This window comes from Cibotium barometz, chromosome 9 (genome assembly GCF_041138505.1).
Source record: "Cibotium barometz isolate CiBa-2024 chromosome 9, ASM4113850v1, whole genome shotgun sequence".
NCBI lineage: Eukaryota > Viridiplantae > Streptophyta > Polypodiopsida > Cyatheales > Cibotiaceae > Cibotium > Cibotium barometz.
The window spans coordinates 36,279,740-36,305,345 of NC_141054.1; the positions used below are offsets into that span (position 1 = coordinate 36,279,740).

At 47.4% G+C, this 25,606-nt stretch overlaps 1 protein-coding gene across 3 annotated transcripts in view; it reads left to right on the plus strand.

Annotated features, from left to right (window-relative positions):
- Positions 1 to 25,606, plus strand: part of LOC147635528 (serine/threonine-protein kinase VIK-like) — a 141,601-nt gene that overhangs the window by 66,771 nt on the left and 49,224 nt on the right. For all 3 annotated transcript variants that reach the window (XM_086802859.1, XM_086802862.1, XM_086802861.1), the window contains 3 exons: positions 11,497 to 11,591; positions 21,392 to 21,512; positions 24,302 to 24,381. In XM_086802859.1, coding sequence (XP_086658985.1) covers positions 11,497 to 11,591; positions 21,392 to 21,512; positions 24,302 to 24,381 — 296 coding nt within the window. The remainder of the gene's footprint in view (positions 1 to 11,496; positions 11,592 to 21,391; positions 21,513 to 24,301; positions 24,382 to 25,606) is intronic.

A 25,606-nucleotide genomic window follows, 5' to 3' on the forward strand; every position in this document is an offset into this window, starting at 1 on the left:
GAGGATTTGAGTGAAGAGTGCCATGTGAATCCTGCAACTGCCTGAGACTATCTCTCGCATGAGATGGGCCGTGAGAAGCAAAGAAATGTTTGTTACATCTGCCACCCATCTGTGTCCAAAAGGATTCCTGGGCATGGAAACGATACTCCGCGCGTTGCTCAAGAGAGTGATGAAGTTCTGCTCTAAGAGTACATAAAGAATCTGCAACCCATTGAGCATGAGGATGTTTCTCGTGCTCTTTCTGCAAGGCAGCCAATCTATGTCTAATAGCCCTTTCTAAGTCCAAGGCCTCTTGCCTCTTAGACAGGGCACATGTGTGATAAAAGTCACTAATATCACAGAGAGCAGAGGCCAGGCTTTGAGGGGCCTGTAAGAAGTCATGAGATCTCTAAATATTAAGCATACGACGCGATAGTTCTGCATCTGAAAACAAATGATCAGGGATACGTACATGGGGTGCTGATCCATGGCAATTCGGATCTCTAATACATAAAACCACTGGGCAATGATCCGATTTGGAGGTGCCTGTAGCAATCAAAGTATGTCCACCTCTATCAAGCACCCAATCATCCACATAAAATCTAACCGTGCATAGATACATCCTACATCTCTTCTCCTGTTAGACCATGAATAAAGAAGTGTGGATGGACTCCTCAAAATGTCATCCTCATGCCAACAATCTCTACCATGAATGGAAAGTATAAACCTCTACCAAGACGCTCTTTCAAGAGGATGCACGAAGCCCTCATGTCCACTTCTTTTATCCGTTGGCATCTCAACCATGTTAAAATCCCCACCAATAATCCAATGGTCAGCAAGAGGCATCAATGTAGTGAGAAATTTCCAAAAGGTAATCCTCTCACCTCTATGGTTAGGAGCATAGAGGTTGAGAATACCAATGCGTGTAGTACCCTGCATAAAAAGGATCCACTGCGCTCTCGCAAGCAAAATGACACCATGTCCAATGATGCAAGGCAAGATCAAAGCTGAAACAGAGATACAAACACCACCCTTCGTGCCAACAGCCGGTGACCAAAAGCTGTGTCTCGAGAAAAGCTTGCCTGATCTCCCACACTGACTAGCATCCAGTTTATGCTCTTGCAAGAGCAATATATCCATAGGTCCACCTGTGATTGCACAATGAAGCTGGGTTTTTACAATTTGTTTCCGTCGACGCGGAAAAAAACCCCCAAGACCCTGAATGTTCCAAGAGACAATCCTCATAAAGACTCAGAGTAGGAATGACCAGATCTCGTGGTCGACGAAGGACCCCCTTTAGAGGCGGAAGTACGTCTCGCATAGGTAAGGGAGGGAAAATCTGACGATGTAAACCTTACCTCCGCGGAAAAGCCAGGGCTAGTCCTCAGAACTGGAGAGGTACCATGACAATGCGAATGTGCAACATCATCCTCAAGGGTGCAATCATCCTGTAACTGTAATGCAGCATCCTCCTGTGAGGGATCCTGATCATGTGCCTGCAAGGCCTCATCCTCCAAAAAAGGATCAACATCTTGTGAGGCAAGAGCTACATAGGGGTTAGGGTGCTCCACAAGGAGTGTGGGTGAAGGGGCAGGCACGGGGGTCCGAGGGACCAGGGTGCCTGCCATCCTTAACCACAACCCGACGCTGTGTGGTCTACTGTGGTAGTAAGATTTTCTTCTTTCAGTACCCTGTGGGCTTTGATCCAGTGGTGGAGGATCAGCACCTTACGCCGGTCTCATTGCGGTTCCCTGCTTTTCCTCGATCTTATTGGGAGCTCTTAGTTTCCATAAGGGCATCCTTTGGCTAGGTTTTAGAAGTACCGGCTCTTCCGGGCTCTCCCGCCTCAGCTTGCATGGCTATTACCGCCACTTCTGATGGTGTACCGCAGGTCCTTGTGCCTGTTCCTGATCCATCGATTACTAGCGACCATATCATGCTTCAAAGACCTGACGGCTCTCATTTCCGCCAGAGGATGGAGATTGCAGGCAGACGTGAACAATGTCGGATTTGTCGCCGACAGGGCCACATTGCTAGAGATTGATCCAGATCGAGAGGCCTTGCTAGGAGGCAACATGGTCCTACCCAGCAGATGCCTTTTGCAGTTGCCCAGGCTCTAGTTGCCCCTATGCCCCAGCAGACCACACAGTGTTGGGTTGTGGTTAGAGGTAGACACCCTTGGACCCCCGTACCTGCCCCTTTACCCGCACCCCTAGTGGAGCACCCCAACCCTTATGCAGCTCTTTCCTCATAGGATGTGGATCCTTCTTTGGAGGATAAGGCTCTGCAGGCATAGTATGTTGCATTACAGTTATAGGATGACTGCACCCTCGAGGATGATGTTGCGCATTCTCATTGTCATGGTACCTCTCCAATTTTGATGACCACGCCTAGCTCTTCCCCGAAGTGGGAACCAAAGGTAAGTTTTTCATCGTCAGATTTTCCCTCCCTTACCTATGCAAGACATACCTCCGCCTCTAAAGGGGGTCCTTCATCGACCACAAGATCTGGGGTTGTTCTTACTTTGAGTCCTTATTAGGATTGTCTCATGGAACATTCAGTGTCTCGGGGGTTTTTTCTTGCATCAGCAGAAACAGATTGTCAAAACTCGGCTTCATAGTGTAGTTACGGGTGGCGCTATGGATGTATTGCTCTTGCAAGAGCATAAACTCGATGCTAGCGAGCGGCCGACTCGAATCCAAATGAAAGAATGCTGCTGAAGGAAAGAGGCGGCGGGGGGAGGAAGAGGTGAGAGCAAGGAAGAGGAAGTGGCGGGGGGCGGGAGCAAGGCAAGTGAGGAGGCGGGGATGGAGGCAGGGGACAAGGTCGGTGCAGATAGTTTGGGGGGGGCGGGGGGGGGGAGGGGGGGGCAGAGGTAGGAGCAGATGGCAGAGAGGCAAGGCGGGAGTAGATGGCAGAGAGGCAAGGTGGGAGCAAATGGGGCAGAGGCAGGAGCAGAAGGGGGTAGAAGCGGGAGTAGCACATGGGACAGAGGCGGGAGCAGATTGGGGGGGGGGGGGGGGGGGGGAGCAGAAGGGGAAGACGGGAGCAGATGGGACAGAGGTGGGGGCAAAGAAGAAGGTGGCAGGTTGGATCAGCAGCGCGAGCTCACTGCGCAAGTCGCCAAACCAATTGGAGAAATCTTATGCTTTGCAAGATTTTTTTTTTCATTACTTTTTGGGACGAGATTGGGGCAAAGATCACATCAGCTCTCCAGGAGATGTGGGACAGAGGTTCTATGCCTTCTTCTCTCACTGAGGGGCTTATCTTCCTTATCCCTAAGAGTGAGGATAAGACCTTGATTGGACAACGGAGAACCATCACCCTAGTTGGTGCTGCAGATAAGATTCTGGCCAAGGCAATGAGCATTAGATTTCAGCCGATTTCACAGGATGTCATTCATGATACTCAGAATGGATTCTTACACGGAAGGAAAATCTTTGATGACATTTTCTCATTTTGAGAAGCCGTGGAATGGGCCAAAGCGAGTAATCAGCCTTTAGCCATTCTTCTTTGGATTTTGGAAGGCTTTTGATAGAGTGCACTCGGACTTCCTTGAGGGTACTCTTAGTCATATGGGTTTCTCTTAGAGATGGATCAGGGGAGTTTCATGCATGTATCGTGATGCCCACAGTAGTGTGCTTGCTTGCAGTGATAGAGATGAGTGGTTTCAGATCTCTCGCTTAGTACGGCAGGGATGCTCTTTAGCCCCATTATTATATATCATAGTTGTAGAGGCCATGAGCATCTTCCTATGCTCCACTGTTGGTATTTCTGGATTGAGGTTGCCTCTTTGTAGTCAGGAGGAGTGGGAGTGGATTGATGCCTCCGATTCATTGAAAAGCCTTCCTTTTTCCAGTTTCACAGTCCGGAATGCTAGGCTTCTCATCACTCAATAGATGCATAGGATCCCTACTCTCATGCCTCATTGGGAGAGTTGCAACATCACTCCAGTGATACAGTGCAAAAATTGGCATAGGCTTTGGTATTCATACAGAAGGAGCCAGATCTCTCATTTCTTTTGGTTATTTTTACATGGTCTCCCCCCCACCAATTAGTGGAGATTGGTTTTCAATGTAGAACCTACCTACCTGAGATGTGCGGAAAATTCTAAGACTGTATAGTGTTGTTTATGGGAATGCAGCACTGCACAACTTATTTGGGATTCTATCATCATGGCTAATCATTCTCCCTCGGTCGGGCGAACCATTGTTTTTTCCGAAGCCGAGCTCGCGGTCCTCTTCGCTGAAATCGAGAAAGACTCCAAAACGACCCTCATTGCTAGAATCTTTGGATCTCACCCTTCCCGTCTCCAGGCTCGGGATTGGGTCCTGGCGGCTCTGCCTTCTGACCTCGCTCCAAACTTTCAAGATGTCAGGTTGCTTGGAAGAGGTTTCTTCCAAGTGGATTTTGATTCTTAGGACGCAGCCTCAGAGGTTTTGAAGGGTAGCCGTTTGCCATTGGGCCCGAGGAAGGTTTTTGTTTCTTCCCTACTCCAGCTATTTTGACCCTGTTGAGGAAGACCGGAACCGTTTCCCGATTACTCTCAGATTCCCAAGGTCATGGTTCTTGCCCGTGACTGTGAGCTCTTTGAGGACTATGTTTTGCTTCCGGGCTCTAGTGGTCCTTTAAAGCAACGTATGGAGATTGCAAGTAAACCCGATTAGTGTCGGGTTTGTCACCAACAGGGTCACTTTGCTCAAGATTGCCCTCGGGCTCGGGGTCGCAGGAGCCCTCGCAAGCATGCTTCTCAGGCGCCACCTCCCTTGGATCCTTCCCGTCCTACAGTCTGCCAGGTGTGGCGAGCTATCTCTCACGCCCGCCCCCCTAGTGCGATTCATGGGAAGACCTCGGATCTTGTACCTCAGATAGATGATGTTTCTGGGCAAAGGGATGTATCAGCTCATGCATCTTTGCAAAGAGATGATATATCAGATCAGGATGATTTTGTTGAGTCCTCTCTACTTGGAGGGGGCGATATGCAGGATGTTCACCACACTGGGGATCATGTATTGCAGGATTTTTAGCATGATGCCATTGCCCTTGATGCCCTGCAGGGCGCACAAGTTTCTCGTACATATGCAGGTATTGTGCAGGGCCTCGGACAAGGGCATGTCAGTGGACTTTGCCCCGTGTTATCCCGTCCTCCAGCATTATGAGAGGCGTCCTCAGGCTGCCCATCGTCTTCTTAGATCGGGGATCAGACCCTCTTCTCTTCCATGAGAATCGTCTCATGGAATGTTCAGGGCCTTGGAGGGCTTCCCACCCGTGGTAGGAAGCGCCTTTTGAAGGACCAGCTTCACCCTGCTGTTACAGGAGGGTCTATGGATATACTTTTTTTGCAGGAATACAAATTGGATAGATCTCAGTGTGGCAAAACTGGTAAGATGCTTTCTGGCCACACCTTCTCCTCCTTGGCTGTTGGGACTACACGGGGTGTTTGCATTTCAGTGGCAGCATCTGTTATGCCTCGTGTTATTGGGCACGGTGTTATCATCCCTGCTTGAGCGCAGTGGATCTTGATCATGCATGAGGGTCAGAAATTGGGAATCTTGAATATCTATGCACCTAACGTGAGAGGTGAAATGGTGGCCTTTTGGAACTCCATTGCATGATCAAGATCCACTGCTAGAGCGCAGTGGATCTTGATCATGCATGAGGGTCAGAAATTGGGAATCTTGAATATCTATGCACCTAACGTGAGAGGTGAAAGGGTGGCCTTTTGGGACACCATTACAAATGTCATTCTCCAGGTTGATCATTGGATAGTGGGAGGAGACTTCAATATGGTTGAGCAACTTTCTGACAAGAAGGGTGAATGCGAAGGGGGTTTACACCCTTTGGAGCGAACCTCATGGGAGTGGTTTACGCTCTCTTTTTTTGGCAGGGATTGCTGGACTGAAGATGACTTCCAGAGAAGGCCAAATTCCTTATCTTTCTCTTGGCATAACCGCAAGAGCGGGGATGAGAGCATCTTTGCACGTTTGGACAGATTTTATGTGGATGATTGGTCCCTAGGCAGAAGAGGCACCATTGCTATTATGCCTGGCACCACCGAATCTAATCATTGCCCTGTGATTTTCTATCTCAGGGAGCCTGGGGCTCGCTCGGCCTCTCCCCGTGTCCGTATCCCTGACTCTCTTTATCTAGATGCTGACATCTCCCTTGAGATGAGAGAGATGGAGATCTTGTGACGGTCCAGATCCTCGTCATAATATTGCGCTGGCTCTTGAGAGGACCAGCCATCATTATCATAGCGCTGCCTTGTCCAAGAAGGAGGCAGCTCTGGACAAGGAGAGAGCTATTAGGCGTAGGATTGGTGCTCTTTAGAGGGAACATGAAAAGCATCCACATGCGTCTTGGATTACAGACCTCTTGACCACAATTAGAGCAGAGCTGCAGTTGGCCATGGACAGGAAGGCTGAGTTCGCGTTTCATGCGAACGAGGCTTTTTGGACTCAGATAGGTGGCAGATGCAACAAAGAGTTTTTTCTAGCACACAGGCCTTCCCATAGCAGAGATTCTGTGAGGTATTTGCAGGATTCACAGGGTAAGGTTCAGATGATTGAGCCTCATGAGGTAAGGGGTATTGCTTCATAACTTTATCGGTCTTTGTTGACTACAGAGGTGCCCTCTCCTCAGAGAGATGTGGCACGGCAAAAAGTTTGGGAGTGCATGCCCAGGCTCATTACAGATGCTATGTGTTCTTCCCTAGATGCCCCTTTCTCGAAGGATGAATTCCTTCACGCACTGCATGCTCTCTCCAGTGGTTCATGCCCAAGGGGGGATGATGGTCTTTCTCCCGCCTTCTTTATTCTTTTTTGGGATCATATTGGAGATGCTATCACTGTAGCCCTTCAGGAAATGTGGTTGTCGGGTATGATGCCGCCGTACTTCACAAGGGGGTTGATTCACCTTATCCCCACGAGTGGGGACAAGACTGACATCAAGCAATAGAGGCCCATCACTCTCCTTGGATCTGCATATAAGATCTTAGCTAAAGCCTTGAGTATAAGGTTGCAGCCGATCTCCAAAGGACTATCCATGATACACAGAATGGGTTCCTCCAAGGAAGGAGTATATTTGATAACATCTTTTCTTTTTGGGAAGCTGTCGAGTGGGCAAAGTCTAGTCAGCAGCCTCTTGCCATTCTTTTGCTTGATTTTTAAAAGCTTATGATAGAGTGGATTGGGATTTTTTGGAGGGCACTATGGCACAAATGGGGTTTTCCCAAAACTGGATCAGAGGGGTGTCCTGCCTATACAAGGAGGCTCATAGCACTATTTTAGCTTGTGGGGGGCGCGTCGAGCGTTTTTCAGATTTCTCGTTCGGTGAGGCAGGGCTGTCCCGTCTCCCCTTCACTGTACCTCATTGTAGTTGAGGCTATGAGGTGGTTTCTTCGGGCTGCCCTTGGTGTTGTGGGTCTCAGGCTTTATGCACGGAGGAAGAGTTTTTGGACTCTGAGTTAGCAGATGATACGGCGTTGTTCCTTGAGGCTTCACATGCTTGTTTATGTCCTTTCCAGACAGCCTTGGAGGCCTTTTGTTTGGCAGCAGGAGCTACTATCAATTGGCATAAATCAGTTGGTTTTTGGATCAGTGATTCTCCTCTTGCAGATTGGGGTACAGATGTTGGTTTTCCTTGGATTGAGCGAGGATGTTCTAGCAGATACCTTGGTTGTCAGGTGGGCGTTGACATCTCCCCTGCACAATAGTTTGCTCCAGTGCTCTTAAGCATTAAAAGCAAACTTCATCACTGGAGTAGGAGGAAGCTCGACTTGGCCTCTAGAGCTTTGGTGGTTAACCAAGTTTTGCTAGCCACGACTTGGTTTATCGCTTCGTGCTGGATTTTTCATAAGGGCTGCATTGGCCAGCTTCGTCACCTTATTCGAAACTTTCTTTGGTCGGGGCTTGATGTAAATGCACACACCAGGGCCAGAGTTGCTTGGGAAACCATTATCAGGCCTAAGCACGAAGGGGGATTGAATATCATTGACCCTGCGGTGCAATGTAAGGCTTTGCTCTGTAAGCTTGTTGTTAGGGGCTTTCTTCCAGGCACTAAGCCGTGGAAGGACTTTCTCATGCAGCAGATCACGAAGTGTCCCTGTTCGCGGAGGTGACTGGACTCTCAGCTCACACTTTATTTTTTCGGATGCAGTTCACCGCTCCCCTTTGTCCCCCCTGGTTAAGTCCCTCTTACGGGCCTCGGACTGCCTGAGGAGTTTTTTGGTACACATCCCCCGGCATTCAGCGGAGGAAGCTAACCGGCAGCCCATTCCGTGGAATGATTTGATCTTATACGTGCATGGTAGGCCTCTTGGGGCAGCTATGCATATTCTTTGGGCTGGCTGGGAGACCCTAGGCCCCAAAGTGCTGGCTTGGAAGAGGTTTCAGAGCCTTACGGAGGTGCAGAGATTGGATTTCACGCAGCATTTGAGAGGCTCTAGCGAGAGGATTGCACGGGTTGATGCAACCATTCCCAACCAGTGGATTAGTGGATCTTTTTTGGAAGGTCGTCATCATTCTTTGTTTGGGGTTTTCTCTGGGACAGGTGTCCCTCTTCAGGTTATGGGTATCTCCTTGCCTAGGGAGGATGATGTACGGGTTTTTTTTCCGTACAGGATGTATAGCAGCTGGAGAGATGTGATGTACAGGACCTTATTGAGGGCTTCCAGATTCGTCCAGTCAAAGTTGTTGGCAGGTTAGGGAAGCACGTCTTTGTTGACTCCCCTCCCCTCGGGATGATCACAGAGAGTGTTAGCCTTTGCTTGTATGGTGGCTGCCCTATCAGACATTTGCATTGGGACCTCGGTGAGTGGGAGTGGAAGGATGCTTGTAAACCTTTGGAAAGCATGCCTTTTTTCAGTTATACGGTGCGGAATGCCACACATCTTATCTTGGGACACATTCAGAGTGTCCCTACTCTTAGACCCCATTGGGAGTCTTACAGCATTTCGATTGACATTCAGGGGGTATTTTGGCGGAGATTGTGGCATTCTTATAGGAAGCCACAGATTTCCTCCTTTATCTGGGTTTCCCTTCATGGTGGTCTGGCCACCAATCAGTGGAGGTCTGTTACTGGTGCTTGCCCAGCATGCCCTAGATGTGCAGGAGTTTCGGAGTCAGTTTACCATTGTTTATGGGAATGCAGGGAAGCATTGAGGGTTTGGTCTGCGATTGCACACCTCTTTGGTAGCATTAAGAGGGATGCTATCATTTCTTTTGGTTCTATCATTTGGTTGACACAGTCTGGGCCTCCGTTGAGATTCGAGGGGACTTGGCCATTATGGTTAGGCAAGGAGTTGCTCGACAGTGTTGTCTTGAAGATTTGCACTTTCACACTTTGTCCCTCCCTCCGGCACAGAGGTTAGACAGTTCTTGGGAGATTATTGCTAGCATCTCAGCCTGGAATATCTAGAAGGCTAGATGCACTGAGGCCATTGAGGGTACTCCCGTTCTTGTTTCTCAGTGTCTTTGCAGGATTTGGAGTGATATTATTCACACCATTATGGCTACTTGGGCCAGAATCCAAGGATCTTCGAGGGTTGCGGAGAGGAAGCGCGGCCAGTTTTTGGGACATTGGTATCTTTTTCACATCCTCTCATTCGGGACCTTATTGGTAGCACAGGGCTCCTCATTGGTTGAGATCTCCACCTTGCTTGGTGTGAAATCTCCATTTTGTAAAATTTTTCATACTTACCAGAAGTCTCCTTTATGAAAGAAAAAAAAAAGATGCAAGCCTAGCCCCTAGTTCCTTTGAATGGTAGTTGCTAATACATGTGGAGGCTAGGTCCAAGGTCTGGGCAAAACATATTGGAAGTCTCTAGACTCTGCCCTTTCAAGCACCTTCAGGCCCTAAACAAGGCTGTCTTGTATAGTGTAGGTCTGCTGTATGCAGATGTCCTTCCCCATAGTCAACACAAGGGAATGGCCTTCTGGCCATTCAACAAGAAAATTTGACCTGAACCAAAACTAGGACAATTAGAGAAAGTAAAGAGGATAGCACTCCAGATCTCGTATGCATAGTGTATACGGTATATACCATAATTGCAATGACCTATCACATGACTCCAAAAACAGGCATGAGTATGATAACCGTACTTAATCCAGGAAGACTAGTGCTTTAAAAGTAGTAACGTGCTGTATAAATTGTGTCTTGACCTTTGAATGCCAAGGCTCTTGCTCCTGAAATGATGCAAGCCTAGCCCCTGGTTCCTTTTAATGGTAGTTGCTGATACATGTGCAGGCTAGGTCTAAGGTCTGGGCAAGATATTGGAAAAGTCGCTAGACTCTGCCCTTTCAAGCACCTTTGGGCCCTAAACAGGGCTGTCTTGTTTAGTGTAGGTCTGCTGTATGCAGATGTCCAAGTTCAAAATCACCAATGCATGGCCGAACAAGGTAGTGCAGGCAACAATGCCATGAGATCCAGCTCAGTCCCCATAGCCATCACATGAGAAGCCAGGACAAAGGGAGTGGCCTTGCTAAGGACTAGCCATTCAACAAGAAAATTTGAGCTGAACCAAAACTAAACATATGAAAGGAATCATGGGATAAACATGAATAGGCCTTGGACAATTAGATAAAGTAAAGAGGATATTTCATTTTTTAGTTTTGGTAGTCCTTTTGATCTTGTTTTTCACCCTCAAATTCAACATCTACTATTGTGCGAGCTACCATGAGCAGTTTATATAAAATGGGTAGAAAGGCAACCTATTGGAGTGGAGATTAGTGCTCATAATAACTTCGCAGCATTGACAAAGGGAGTGGCCTTGCTAAGAGGATATTTCATTTTTTTACTTTTGATAGTCCTTTTGATCTTGTTTTTCACCCTCAAGTTCAACATCTACGAGATGAGCTGTTTATATTGAATGGGTAGAAAGGCAACCTATCGGAGTGGGTATTAGTGCTCATAAAAACTTTGCAGCATTTTTTTTATAAGGCTCATCCATAATCAAGGATTTGTCTTAAGCACACATATTCACATCAATTATAACAGACTTGTATCAATTATAACAGACTTGCATCAAGCACATACTCAAGCCAGGATCAATATGAACATATTCACATCAATTATAACAGACTTGTATCAATTATAGCAGACTTGCATCAAGCACATACTCAAGCCAAGATCAATATGAACATATTCACATCAATATGAACATATTCACATCAATTATAACAGACTTGTATCAATTATAGCAGACTTGCATCAAGCACATACTCAAGCCAAGATCAATATGAACATATTCACAGCAATTATAACAGACTTGTACAAAACACATACTCAAGTCAAGATCAATATGAACATATTCAGAGCGATCATGACGGGTAGCTTGGTAGCTTAGTTTGTTTTTGGACAAAAGTGAAACCCTCAATCCATTTCCCAAGCTAGTAGCCTCTCTCAATTTTGTGTTTTGAAAATTCCTTTCCCTCTCCTCTTTGTTTGTTTTTCTGATGGTAAAAGCTGCTTCAAGATCTAAATTGAAATTCTTTTACATTATTTGTGTTTCTTTCACAGGGTTCATTCGGAGAAATTCGAACAGTGATTTGGCGAGGGACAAAAGTGGCTATGAAGACGATAAAGGCCTCTCTGAATGCAGAACCTCAAGTCAGGTGAGATTTTCACTTTTGAAGGATATAGAATAACAATTTCTACTTAAAGATAAAATCCAGCACTGTACATGAGCTCACTCAAATCATGTTGGAACAAGAAGACTAAAAGAACATGCACAAATGTCTTCAAAAGGAGGAGCTTAGAATGTGTAAGGCTTTTAGAAATCAAGAAGAACTATTGGTAGAAGGCTTGATTTGATTTGATCCCGCCCCAAAACTTGCCATTATGCCATAGAGGTGAAGCTCTCCCCCTCGTTGCACTAATCTTGTGCCCCTCTGCCAGTGAGCTATCCCCTCCTTCGGCCCTTGTCTGCCTCCCCCTCTGCTCACTGCCCGCCTGCTTCCCATCTCCACATTCTCTGCCCTTGTGCCATTTGAGCCCTGCTCCATCTCCGCCTGCTGCGGCCCCTTCGCCTCTTGGTTTCCCGCCATCCGCCCCTTCCCCTGCCTCCTGGACACCTTTTCCACCACCTCTTCTTCTCCATCCTCTTATTCCACATAGCTGAGGGAGACCTCTTGGCCATACTCATTAGCCCCATGTTTGATATTTGGAAAGTGGTATACCATCTATTGGTCTCTCATATTCCATGATGAGTTTCCCTGGACAGTTTTGTATCACCCTAGTGAGATAGCTATGTTTTGTTTCTGTTTTATTTTCCATTCCCTGATGAGATATGTCATGGACATTATTGTATCACTTTGGTCTCATAGGCCCATTGGGTCTTTAACCAGAAAGTGTGGCTAGAGCCTGGCAAGACTTTCCTGCTTCTACAGGTACGTCCTGCAGAAAGGTGGTGCTCTTGAAGAAAAGGATATCCACTGAGCCTTCTAAGACGGCTCTATGGAGCTCCTGCAAAAGGACCCCTCTCCGGCTATCAAAACGGGGCCTGCCCATTTGTGAATGTTCTAGAACACTATCTGCATGGCTACAGATGCAGGGGTTGAGAGCTGCTCGGTGCACTCGACACACCCTCTACACAGGGTTTTTGGAGATGGTTTGCAGCATACTTGGGGCTCCACCCATCACAGTAGAGATAGTGATAAGCCAGCATAAGGGGTACTCCCACCACTGACCCATGCAGAAAGAAAAACAAGACCACCTCTAGACTTGAGGAGGCGAGGGATCCATCCCGGTTCTAGCCCCACTCACTGCCCGGGGCGACACTGAGGGGGAAAGAGAAGACCACTCTGATGTTGTTGCCGGGGGTAAGGGATCGAGAGTGGTAGAAGATCACACAAACTTAGGGGAGCCATAGTCTCTAAGAGCTCCAAGGGGCGACAAGGAGGGGGTGAAGAAGAAAGAAAGATATATTAACCGTCGCCCACTTTTGATCTGGAGGGGAACCAGGGGGTGTTTGCATCTCAATCAGCCATTTTTATACCATTAGTTCTGGACTGAGTTATCATTGTTCATGGGAGAGCTCAGTGGGTGATCATTAGGATCGGGGAGGACCAGGTGGGCCTCCTCAATATTTATGCCCCCGAGCGACGGAACCACGAGCTCCCGAACCCTGTTACGCTCCCTTCCGCCTCTGATCCTTCCTCCGCCTCTGTTCCTCTGCCTTCGCTTCCTTCCTCCATCGCTGCGCCCCTCTTTCCTCTTTCGTCTCTTTCCTCCTCCGCTGCCTGAATCGCTCCCCTCTGCCTCTGCCTCCGCCTCTATTCCTCTGCCTTCGCTTCCTTCCTCCTTCGCTGCCCCCTCCTTCCTCCATCGTTTCTCTCCTCCTTCGCTGCGCCCATCTGCTTCTCTTCCTGCTTCACCCCCCATCTTCCTCCGCCTCCCCTCCTTGCCTTTGCCCGCCCTATTTCAACTTTCCCTCCCCTCTGTCCGCCCCTGGCCCTGCCTGCCCTTCTCTTCCCTCTGCGCAGCACTGTTGTGCTGCCCGTCCCCCGCCCCTCTTCGCCCTTGTGTCCAGCATTTTCCCCTTGCTTCCCTTTTTTTTCTTCTTTTCTTTTCTTTTCTTTTCTTTTTTTGCTTTTCCCTTTTCCACCCTCCTTTCCTTTCCTCTGCCTCAACGCCTTCCTCTCCCCCTTGGTTTGGATTGCTCCTCATCCGGGTTCAAGTCGGCCTTTTTCCTCGATTAGCATCATGGCTAATCATTCTCCCTCGGCCGGGCCGGGCGAACCATTGTATTTTCCGAAGCCGAGCTCGCGGTCCTCTACGCCAAAATAGAAAAAGACTCCAAAACGACCCTCATTGCCAGAATCTTTGGATCTCACCCGTCCCGTCTCCAGGCTCGGGATTGGGTCCTGGATGCTCTGCCATCCGACCTCGCTCTACACTTTCGAGATGTCAGGTTGCTTGGAAGAGGTTTCTTCCAAGTGGATTTTGATTCAGAGGACGTAGCCTCAGAGGTTTTGAAGGGCAGCCCTTTGCCATTGGGCCCGAGGAAGATATTCTTTCTTCCCTACTCCAGCTATTTTGACCCTGTTGAGGAAGACCGGAACCGTTTCCCGATTACTCTCAAATTCCCAAGTCTTCCTCGCGCATATTGGCCTATGTTAGAGGCCATCCGGTCTGCCTTTGGGCTTGTTCTTCAAGTGCCCCCCCCTTCACGCCTTGCCTACATCTTCTGCCCAGGTGGTGACCGCCTCGGCGGATGCTGGCCCCAGGGTCATGGTTCTTGCCCGTGACATTGAGCTCTTTAAGGACTATGTTTTGCTTCCGGGTCCTTGTGGCCCTTGGAAGCAATGTATGGATATTGCATGTAAACCCGATCAGTGCCGGGTTTGTCACCAACAGGGTCACTTTGCTCGAGATTGTCCTCGGGCTCGAGGTCACAGGAGGCCTCGTAAGCGTGCCTCTCAGCAGGCGCCACCTCCCTTGGTTCCTTCTCGTCCTTCAGTCCGCCAGGTGTGGCGAGCTCTCTCTCACGCCCGCCCCCCTGGTGCGATTGATGGGAAGGTTCCTCGGATCATGTACAGATAGATGATGTTTCTGGTTAGAGTGATGTGTCAGCTGATGCATCTTTGCAGAGAGATGATATCTCAGATCAGGATGACTTTGTGGAGTCCTCTCTACTTGGAGGGGGCAATATGCAGGATGTTCAGCACAGTGGGGATCATGTATTGCAGGACTTTCAGCATGATGCCATTGCCCTTGATGCCCCGCAGGAGGGCGAACAGGTTTCTCGTACATATGCAGGTACGGTGCAGGGCCGAGGACAAGGGCATGTCAGTGGACTTTGCCCCGTGGATTTTGCCGTCCTCCAGCATTATGAGAGGCGTCCTCAGCCTACCCATCGTCTTCTTAGATTGGGGGTCAAACCCTCTTCTCCTCCATGAGAATCGTCTCATGGAATGTTCAGGGCCTTGGAGGGCTTCCCACCCGTGGTAGGAAGCGCCTTCTGAAGGACCAGCTTCACCCTGCTGTTACAGGAGGGTCTATGGATGTGCTTTTGTTGCAGGAACACATATTGGATAGATCTCAATGTGGCAAAACTGGTAAGATGCTTTCTGGCCACACCTTCTGGTCCTCGGCAGTTGGGACTAGAGGGGGTGTTTGTATTTCAGTGGCAACATCTATTATACCTCATGTTATTGGGCACGTTGTTATCATCCCTGCTAGAGCGTAGTGGATCTTGATCATGCATGAGGGTCAGAAATTGGGAATCTTGAATATCTGTGCACCTAACGTGAGAGGTGAAAGGGTGGCCTTTTGGGACACCATTACAAATGTCATTCCCCAGGTTGATCATTGGATAGTGGGAGGAGATTTTAATATGGTTGAGCAACCTTCTGACAAGAAGGGTGGACGCGAAGGGGGTTTACACCCTTTGGAGCGAGCCTCATGGAAGATGTTCACACTTTCCTTTTTTGGCAGGGATTGCTGGACTAAGGATGACTTCCAGAGAAGGCCAAATTCCTTATCTTTCTCTTGGCACAACCCAGGAGCGGGGATGAGAGCATCTTTGCACGTGTGGACAGGTTTTATGTGGATGATTGGTCTCAGGCACCATTGCTATTATGCCTGGCACCACCAAATCCAATCATTGCCCCGTCGTTTTGTGTCTCAGGAAGCCTGGGGCTCGCTCAGCCTCTCCCTATATCCGTATCCCTGACTCTCTTTATCTAGATGCTAACATTTCCCTTGAGATCAGAGAGATATGGAGATCTTGTGAACAGTCCTAATCCTCGTCATAATATTGCGCTAGCTCTTGAGAGGACTAGCCATCATTATCATAGCATTGCCTTGTCTAAGAAGGAGGAGGCTCTGAACAAGGAGAGAGCTATTAGGCGTAGGATTGCTGCTCTTCAGAGGGAACATGAAAAGCATCCACATGCGACTTGGATTACAGACCTCTTGACCACAGTTAGAGCAGAGCTGCAGTTGGCCATGGACAGGAGGGCTGAGTTCGCCTTTCATGCGAACAAGGCCTTTTGGACTCAGATGGGTGGCAGATGCAACAAAGAGTTTTTTTCAGCACACAGGCCTTCCCATAGCAGGGATTCTGTGAGGTACTTGTAGGATTCACAGGGTGAGGTTCTGATTGAGCCTCATAAGGTGAGGGGTATTGCTTCAGAATTTTATCGGTCTTTGTTGAGTGCAGAGGTGCCCTCCCCTCAGAGAGATGTGGCACGGCAGAAAGTTTGGGAGTGCATGCCCAAGCTCATTACAGATGCTATGGTTTATGCTCAGGGGATGATGGTCTTTCTCCCACCTTCTTTATTCTTTTTTGGGATCGTATTGGAGATGCTATCACTGTTGCCCTTCATGCAATGTGGTTGTCGGGTATGATGCCTCCATACCTCACGGAGGGGCTGATTCACCTTATCCCCAAGAGTGGGGACAAGACTAACATCAAGCAATGGAGGCCCATCACCCTCCTTGGATCTGCATATAAAATCTTAGCTAAAGCCTTGAGTATAAGGTTGCATCGGATTCTCCAAAGGACTATCCATGATACCCAGAATGGGTTCCTCCAAGGAAGGAGTATATTTGATGACATCTTTTCTTTTTGGGAAGCTGTCGAGTGGGCAAAGTCTAGTCAACAGCCTCTTGCCATTCTTTTGCTTGATTTTGAAAAAGCTTATGATAGAGTGGATTGGGATTTTTTGGAGGGCACTATGGCACACATGGGGTTTTCCCAAAACTGGATCAGAGGTGTGTCTTGCCTATACAGAGAGGCTCATAGCACTGTTTTAGCCTATGGGGGGCACGTTGAACGTTTTTGGATTTCCCGTTCAGTGAGGCAGGGTTGTCCCCTCGCCCCTTTACTGTACCTCGTTGTAGCAGAGGCTATGAGTAGGTTTCTTCGGGCTGCCCCTGGTGTTGTGGGTCTCAGGCTGCCTTTATGTACGGAGGAAGAGTTTTTGGACTTTGAGTTAGCAGATGATACGGCGTTGTTTCTTGAGGCTTCACATGCTTGTTTATGTGCTTTCCGGACAGCCTTGGAGGCCTTTTGTTTGGCAGCAGGAGCTACTATCAATTGGCATAAGTCAATTGGTTTTTGGATCAGTGATTCTCCTCTTGCAGATTGGGGTACAGATGTTGTTTTTACTTGGATTGAGAGAGAATTCTCTGCCAGATAACTTGGTTGTCAGGTGGGCGTTGACATTTCCCCTGCACAACAGTTTGCTCCAGTGCTCTTAAGCATTAAAAGCAAACTTCATCACTAGAGTAGGAGGAAGCTCGACTAGTTTTGCTAGCCACGACTTGGTTTATCGCTTCGTGCTGGATTTTTCATAAGGGCTGCATTGGCCAGCTTCGTCGCCTTATTCGGAACTTTCTTTGGTCAAGGCTTGATGGAAATGCACACGCCAGGGCTAGAGATCCTTGGGAAACCATTATCAGGCCTAAGCAGGAAGGGGGATTGAATATCATTGACCCTGAGGTGCAATGTAAGGCTTTGCTCTATAAGCTGGTTGTTAGGGGCTTTCTTACTCTCAGCTCACGCTTTATTTTTTCGGATGCAGTTCACCGCTCCCCTTCATCCCCCCTGGTTAGGTCCCTCCTACGGGTCTGGGACTTCCTGAGGAATTTTTTGGTACACATCCCCCCGTGTTTAGCCGAGGAAGTTAACCGGCAGCCCATTCTGTGGAATGACTTGATCTTAGATGTGCATGATAGGCCTCTTGGGGCAGCTATGCATATTCTTTGGGCTGGCTGGGAGACCCTTTGCCCTACAGTGTTGGCTTGGAAGAGGTTTTAGAGCCTCACTGAGGTACAGAGATTGGATCTCATGCAGCATTTGAGAGGCTCTAGTCGGAGGATTGCACAGATTGATGCAGCCATTCCCAACCACTGGATTACTGGATCCTTCTTGGAAGACCGTATGTACCGGTCTTTTTTTCTGTATAGGATGGATGGCAGTTAGAGAGATGTGACATGCAGGACCTTATTGAGGGGCCTCTAGATTCGTCCAGTCAGAGTTGTTGGCAGGTTAGGAAAGCACGTCTTTGTTTACCCCCCCCCACCCGGGATGATCACAGTGAGTGTTTCCTGGTATCATAAGCCATTGGTGGATGTCCTTCTTGCACTAGAATTCCACACAGATATGTCTTGGCTACTAGCATCCATGACTAATTCAAATGGTTGGGAGACTCTGGAACCCTTAAAATAGGATAGGGTGCTTCTAAAATGACCTTCAGCTTATCAAAGCTTCTTTGATGCTTTGGGGTCCACTTGAAAGGTAACTCTTTTTTAAGCATTTTAGTCAATGAAGCATCAACCTTCGCATAATCCTTAAAAAAGATTTAACACTATCATGTTAAGCCTAAGAAACTATAGACATCTTTGACTGATTTAGGAATAGGCCAATGAACAGTAGCTTCAATTTTGCCAAGGTCAGGTGTAAATCCTCCCCTAGTCTCCAACAAATCCTAAATAAGTCAACTTATCTGCAAAGAATATGCATTTAATCTTCTTGGCATACAACTGATTTCTTTCTAACATGATGCTCATGTTCTTCCTCTTGGTTGTATGGTGGCTGCCCTATCAGACATTTGCATTGGGACCCCGGTGAGTGGGTGTGAAAGGATGCTTGTAACCCCTTGAAAAGCATGCCTTTTTTTAGTTATACGCTGCAGAATGCCAGACATCTTATCTTGGGACACATTCAGAGTGTCCCTACTGTTAGACCCCATTGGGAATCTTACGGCATTTCGACTAACATTCAGAGGGTTTTTTGGGGGAGATTGTGGCATTCTTATAGGAAGCCACAGATTTCCTCCTTTATCTGGGTTTCTATTCATGGTGGTCTGGCCACCAATCAGTGGAGGTCAGTTACTGGTGCTTGCCCAGCATGCCCTAGATGTGCAGGAGTTTCGGAGTTAGTTTACCATTGTTTATGGGAATGAAGGGAAGCACAGAGGGTTTGGTCGGTGATTGCACCTCTCTTTGGTAGGATTAAGAGGGATGCTATGATTTCTTTTGGTTCTATCATTTGGTGGACACAGTCTGGGCCTCAGCTGAGATTCGAGGGGACTGACAAGAGCTTGGCCATTATGGTTAGGCAAGGAGTTGCTCGGCAGTGTTGTCTTCAGGATTTGCCACTTTCACACTTTGTCCCTCCGGTTCAGAGGTTAGACAGTTCTTGGGAGATTATTGCTAGCATCTCAACCTTGAATATCTGGAAGGCTAGATGCACCGAGGCCATTGAGGGTACTCCCGTTCTTGTTTCTCAGTGTCTTCGCAGGATTTGGAGTGATATTATTCACACCATTATGGCTACCTGGGCCAGAATCCAAGGATCTTCGAGGGCTGCGGAGAGGAAGCACGGCCAGTTTATGAGAGAGTGGGACATTGGTATCTTTTTCACGTCCTCTCATTCGGGACCCTATTGGCAGCACAGGGCTCCTGATTGGTTGAGATCTCCACCTTTCTTGGCGTGAAATCTCCATTTTGATAATTTTTTTTCATACTTAATAGAAGTCTCCTTTTTGAAAAATATATATATATATATTTATGCCCTCAACAGGGCGGCAGGGTAGACGGATTTCTGGATACAGGTGCGACAGGAGCTACCCCAAACAAATCCTTGATTCATGGGAGTGGACTTAAACATGCTAGAGGACCGACAGGACAAGAACATTGGAGGGCTGGACACTATCTCAGGGGCCGAGTACTCCACCTTGGAGGTCTTGATTCTCACCATGAGAGGACATGATCCCATGGGAGCCTCCAGTTTTCCAGGTCAGACAGGAGGATGCATGGACCAAATCTCACGCATTTACAGATTTCTTGCAGATGAGTGGGCTTGCAGCCCCTCACCTTCAGCCAGAGATCATCAGCTGTCTAGACTCGGGGCTGGCAAGATGCAACCACCTCCTTACATTCCACTGCCACGTGAGTACGAAGAAGACATGCTAAGGATGGCATTCGAAATGGGCCAGGATACACAGATCTTCGAGGGCTGCAGAGAGAAAACGTGGCCAATTCATGAGAGAATAGGATCATGGCATTTTTTTCACTCTCTCTCATATGGGACCTTGCTGGCGGCACAAGGCACCAGATTGGTTGAGATTCCCCCATTAGTTGGCCTGAAATCTCCCTTCTTGTAAATTTGTTTCATAGTTAATAGAAGTCTCTTTTCTGGAAAAAAAAAACAGTATGTGAAAAAATAAGAATCTGGTTGAGAAGCTTTGTATCAAATGTTGATTTGATCAATGGATTCCTTTCTTGCCAACTTTTCTTTGCAAAGTTCAGAAAGTAGTACCAAATTTTGGTTGTAGTTTTAATGCAATTTGAACCCCATCATGGCCCTGGGAGGATATAATACAGAAAGCCGTGGATCATGTGTCTCATCCATTTTAGATCTCTGTGCCAACATGCATATAGAGTGCTGATTAGAAAACCCAGATTCATCCAGCAGGCCGCACAGGGCAAGAACTAAATAGAATTTCACAGCTAACTACTTTTTTTTGGTACATGACTTATATCAAGTGTAAGTAAATGTATAAGAACCAAGTGTCATCCATCAAGTGTAACTAAAGTTATAACAACCAAATATCATCCTAGACCACAGAGGATTGCAAAGGTTGGAAGGTCAGCATGTAGAGGCTCCTACTCTTGCAAGGTACTTGTCATTATTGTCATTCAGTGGCAGGAGTAGAGAGGCAAGGTATTTGGAAAGAAGAAAAGATTCTCAGTGTTTTCTACTGTAGTGCAAAAAGAGGATGAGAAGTTTTCTTGAGATCATTAGGGTTGCAAGAGATTAAATGGTGTCAGAGCACAGAAAAATGTAATACCATTAAGAGTCATTTTCTATACTCAATTTGGTGGGAGACACTTATTTCCTATTGTTGGATCTATGACTGGAAAAGTCGGTGGGGAGATCTAGAGATACTCGAGTAACACAGTGATCCTGATACTGTGTCTCATCGGGTAGCATTTGACAGCATGTAAGATCTAAAATCATAGCATGCTGGATTAAGTTGCTGGGTGTGCTGGACGGAAAGCATAACATGCTGGTATGTGGTTTATAAGCGAGTACAATGAAGAATATAAAGAATCCCTCAATCAGCTTTCTAAAGTCCCTTTACGACTTGCATAATGATTTAAGAAATGTGGTAGTTTTTATGAATTTTCTTTTAACTTTTTGCAATTTTCCTATGGTGTCTTATCTCAGTAGCAAAGCACTTTTTCTTTCTTCCTATCATCACAGGCGAGTATCCAAAGGCATATGTTCTCATTTGTAACACAATTCAAGTGTTTGACCAACATTTTCCATTTAACATTGGCGAGGATATTTCACATGCCAATGAAGGTGTTAGGTTTTATATATTGCACATGCCAAACTACTATGCTTCGGCATCAAAAGGGTAGTAGTTTACCATTTTCACTTTTGATTGTTTTGCAGGAAGGAGTTTCGAAGAGAGCTTTCCATATGGAAACACTTGAGGCATCCGAATATTGTGCAATTTCTTGGGGCTGTAACTCGAGGCGATCAACTGGCAATAGTAACAGAGTACCTACAAAAAGTAAGTGTCATACTGCAGTATCTTTGTATGTGATGAAATAATGAAGAATGTGTAAACTTGCTTTGTAAATGAAAACAAAATTGAAAGGAAACTGCAAAAGTGTTAGGTTCAAGATGAAGATTTTTATTTGGCAGGTGCAAAAGCACTTACCTTTAGCAAATATAGTTTCTTATAACAGAATAGCCTTCAATACACCTTGTAAAGGTAAATAATGGATGAATGTCAAACCGCCACACTGCAACAGCATCACACCGCCACAGTGGGTCAACCCTAGAGGAACCATCCTGGAGCATTTGGTGGACTATCGAGAAGTGGAGACGCACCACCAATGGATACATGAGAGGTGCACGCACCGGCATTGAAGGCACCGCGCCGACACTCCAACAAGCATCTTCTAGAGATAGGAGATTTTGCCAAAGGCCGCCACTCCGAGGGAATCTACCACAGATAGGAGATGCCACCGACTCCATCACGTCTTGCGAGAATGCTTATGTGGTCCCTCGACTCATCGTGAAGGACATCCTTCATGCTTCATTCTTCATACTACATTCTAGCCTTAGCCTTAGGTACTATAGTCACTTGTTGTCAACTTGAGCCTGTGTGTCGCCGTACTCACTCTGACCTCTGGTGGGTGTGCACAGTATAGTGAAGGGCATGTAGCATGGGCGTAGAGGTGGCTGATGGGGGATATGATAGAGGGAGCTTGCATAGGAGTGCCATGTGTCTGGGCAAGTGATAGGTGTGGGGGGCGATGTTCTTGGAGTTTCCTCCTGGCCTCTTTGCAGTTTGGCCCTAAGAAAAGTTGGGATGACTATCCTCTTTCCGAGTGTGGAAGTCCCGTTTCTTGCGTTGTGTGAGACGTTGAGAAATCCGTTGCACTTGGCACTTCAGCATTTGCCCAATCTTTAGCTCATGCTTAAGACGGGAGCGTGTGGCTCGGCATTCGTCATCATACCAACAGTTCTGGGCATAGAACTGCAAGGTGGCATGGCGGTAGACCGCCGCATCCAGATGAAAGAGGTGGTGGCAGATGTGTGGAGTATGGTGGTGAGTTGTGATATGAGGGTGGGTATGGGGACAGTAGGTTCCACATCCTAGAGTTGGCGGTAGATGTGGTTGGAGTAAACAAGGTCAAGCTCATGATCAAAATGGACCCGGGTGTAATGTGAGATGGGGGGTGGTGGTGGAGGGATGGGTGATGTAGAGTGAAAGAGAGGTTAGGCATGGTCAGCTTCAAAAGGGGGTGGCAGGATGGAGAAGCCGGGGAGATGTGCCAAAGCTGGAGATCCTATAAGGTAGTCCACGGTTCTAGTACCTCGTGAGCGAGGGAAGGGAGGTGAGGGCATTGAAAGAGGGCCATCGGGACATCCCATTATAGTTAACAAGACCATGTGCAGCTCCCAGCTCTAAGAAATATCTCCCATACACCGTGACCTCCTCACGGTCCTGTGATGATCTCTGCAGCCCTGTGTCAGATCCTGTAGTCTAATAGCATGTATGATCCTCTATGGGGGTTTGTGCTTCTTCACCAACTCCACCCAATCTTTCCTAGTGCTCTGCACTTTTTCCCTACAACTTATCACTCACAGCCTTCAGCTGCTCCAAGTCCGTCCTTAGACCCTCCTAAATATTCGGTTCCCCTTCCTCCACTGTATGGTCCTTGATTGTAGCCTTTAGGGCTTCCATTTCTGCCTGGAGCTCCCCCATCACGGCCTTTGGCATTGGCTGTTCTTGCATCTGGGTCTCTTTCAACATCTCCTCCTCCTAGTGGTTCACCTTGGCTGCCAATTCTTCAATCTTGTTATTCTTGTGGAGGCCATCCAGCTGTTTTCATGTTGGTTCAGGACCCTATTTCCCCCTAGTTGCTAGCAGCCTTGGGGGCCTGAGCAAGGGTGGGTGGGATAACGTGGCCGGAGGGCACGTGCAGACAGCACTGATGGCGAACAGCAGCGAGGCGTATGGCACACGTGCAACATGCACAGCACAAAGGGCGAACACCGGCATGCACGACAACACAAAGGGCAGCACAATGGGCAGGCACGTGCGGCAGCAAGGGGTGCGGGCAGTGATGGGCAACAAGTGCTAATGCCAGCAGCAACACCAGCAGCGCGAAGCGCGAGCAGCCATTGCTAATGTCTACGAAACCCTATGAGACCATGAATAGTACAATGATGTCATGGGCATACAGTGCCATGGAAAAACAAAAAAAGGGACGTGAAAACTGAAGGGCATGTCATGTCATCGGAGAATCTCATGGATTTGTCTCCATCTAGTGGAGATCCTCACTGCTCTGGGTTGGGGGTGCTTGGCACATAGGAGGGAGTAGGCCTGCCAACTTAGGACTCCCCTGGGACATGAATATGGCCCCTGTGTACGGCTGGTATGAGTTGATTTTGATGATGCTGGTGGTGTCCGCATGGGTGGCTGATGTGGATGCTCGTGCCATGAAGAAATCAGTGATGGATCTCTGGCAGCAATGTCTTGTATGGGCGGCCTTGACTTTCAGCATGTCCTTTCAATACTCCGTCCCGATGTCGTATGTGCTCTATCAGGCTATGAAGGATAGCTAGTAGGCAAGCAGGGGAGGGCAGAAAAACATACCTGAAGTGTCTAATTATATTTACTTTTTAAAACCTTCACTTGTATCAAGTACACCCTCGTCAAGTTGCACAAGCTATCTAAAATAGAGGAAGTGAGTGTAATATGATATTTTTCAAGTACAATGAACACATTCAAAGGTTTAAGGCTAACAGATTATCTAAGTGTCTTGCATGCCTTTTAAATCTCAGGGTGACCTTGCGAAGATTTTGGCGAGTAGAGGCCCCCTTGATGCAGGGACAGCTGTTAAATTTTCTCTTGACATTGCAAGGTACTGATTCACCTTTGAATTTGATAAGTGCAGTGAAGATGTATAAGGTTTGTTCAACACATAAAATTGGTACTCTGTTTCAGGATCAATTGTTTGAGAGCCACCTTTTATTTAGTAAATTGCCTTTGAACCTCAATGAATTGCAAGAACAATCTTCTTTTATTTCTATATATAGGTGCCATATTTTATGGTTTCCAGCAATGATTTTCACACTTCATTAACAATCGATTTGACAGTAAAAGGACAGTCTCTCCGAGGGATTTTTGCCTCGTCATCGCCTATGTATCACATATTACACCCCCATTATGGTACTGGTTGGAGCTAGACAGATTTGCATTGCATTCTTGTATACCCTACGCATATAGGTTGCATAGTGAGCCTCTAGCAGTAGTGCTCCATCCATCACCCCCCCCCCCCCCCCCACTAGCTCAGTACTTTCATAGTTTATTTCATGTTCATTTGTCCTCTTTTTTTCTGGACACCCAGAGGACATTGACAATTGTACATTGATTTGTCTCATAGATCGAGTTTGGCCTCTAGTAGACGTTGATACAGCTTTCTCTCTCTCTCTCTCTCTCCTCCATAGTGTACCCCCCCCGTCCCACATGATATTGTATCCCCTCACTGTACTCCACTCACCTCCATAGCGTACCCCCCCCCCCCCCCCCCCCCCCCCCCCCCCCCACTATATTCACACCCTATAAGGGTTTCTGTTTACCTTCCAGTTCCAGATTCATTTTCTAGGTGCTAGTAGTATCATCTTTATTTTTCATTTTCTGGTTTTTTATCCAGACATCGTATCAGATTCACCATGATGTAAACTTTTTGGTCTCATAGGTCATTATGGCCTTTTGAAGACGTTAATATAACATTTCATTTCATTTCTCTCTCTCTATATATAGTGTATCAGATGTCATATGGTTGTAACTTTGGTCTCGTAGGTCACTTTGGCCTTTTGAAGACGTTAATATAACATTTCATTTCATTTCATTTCTCTCTCTCTCTCTCTCTCTCTCTCTCTCTCTCTCTGTGTGTGTGTGTGTGTGTGTGTGTGTGTGTGTGTGTGTGGAGTGGAGATATGGGGACCCTCAGTGGATCACCACAGCCGAGCTGGTAGCACTGATGGACGGAGATGTATGGAGAGGCCCTTGGTTTCTATGATTTCCCGGATGATTAGGGCCAAGGCCTCCGTACCACATGATATTATCCGTGCAGAGATGGCTGC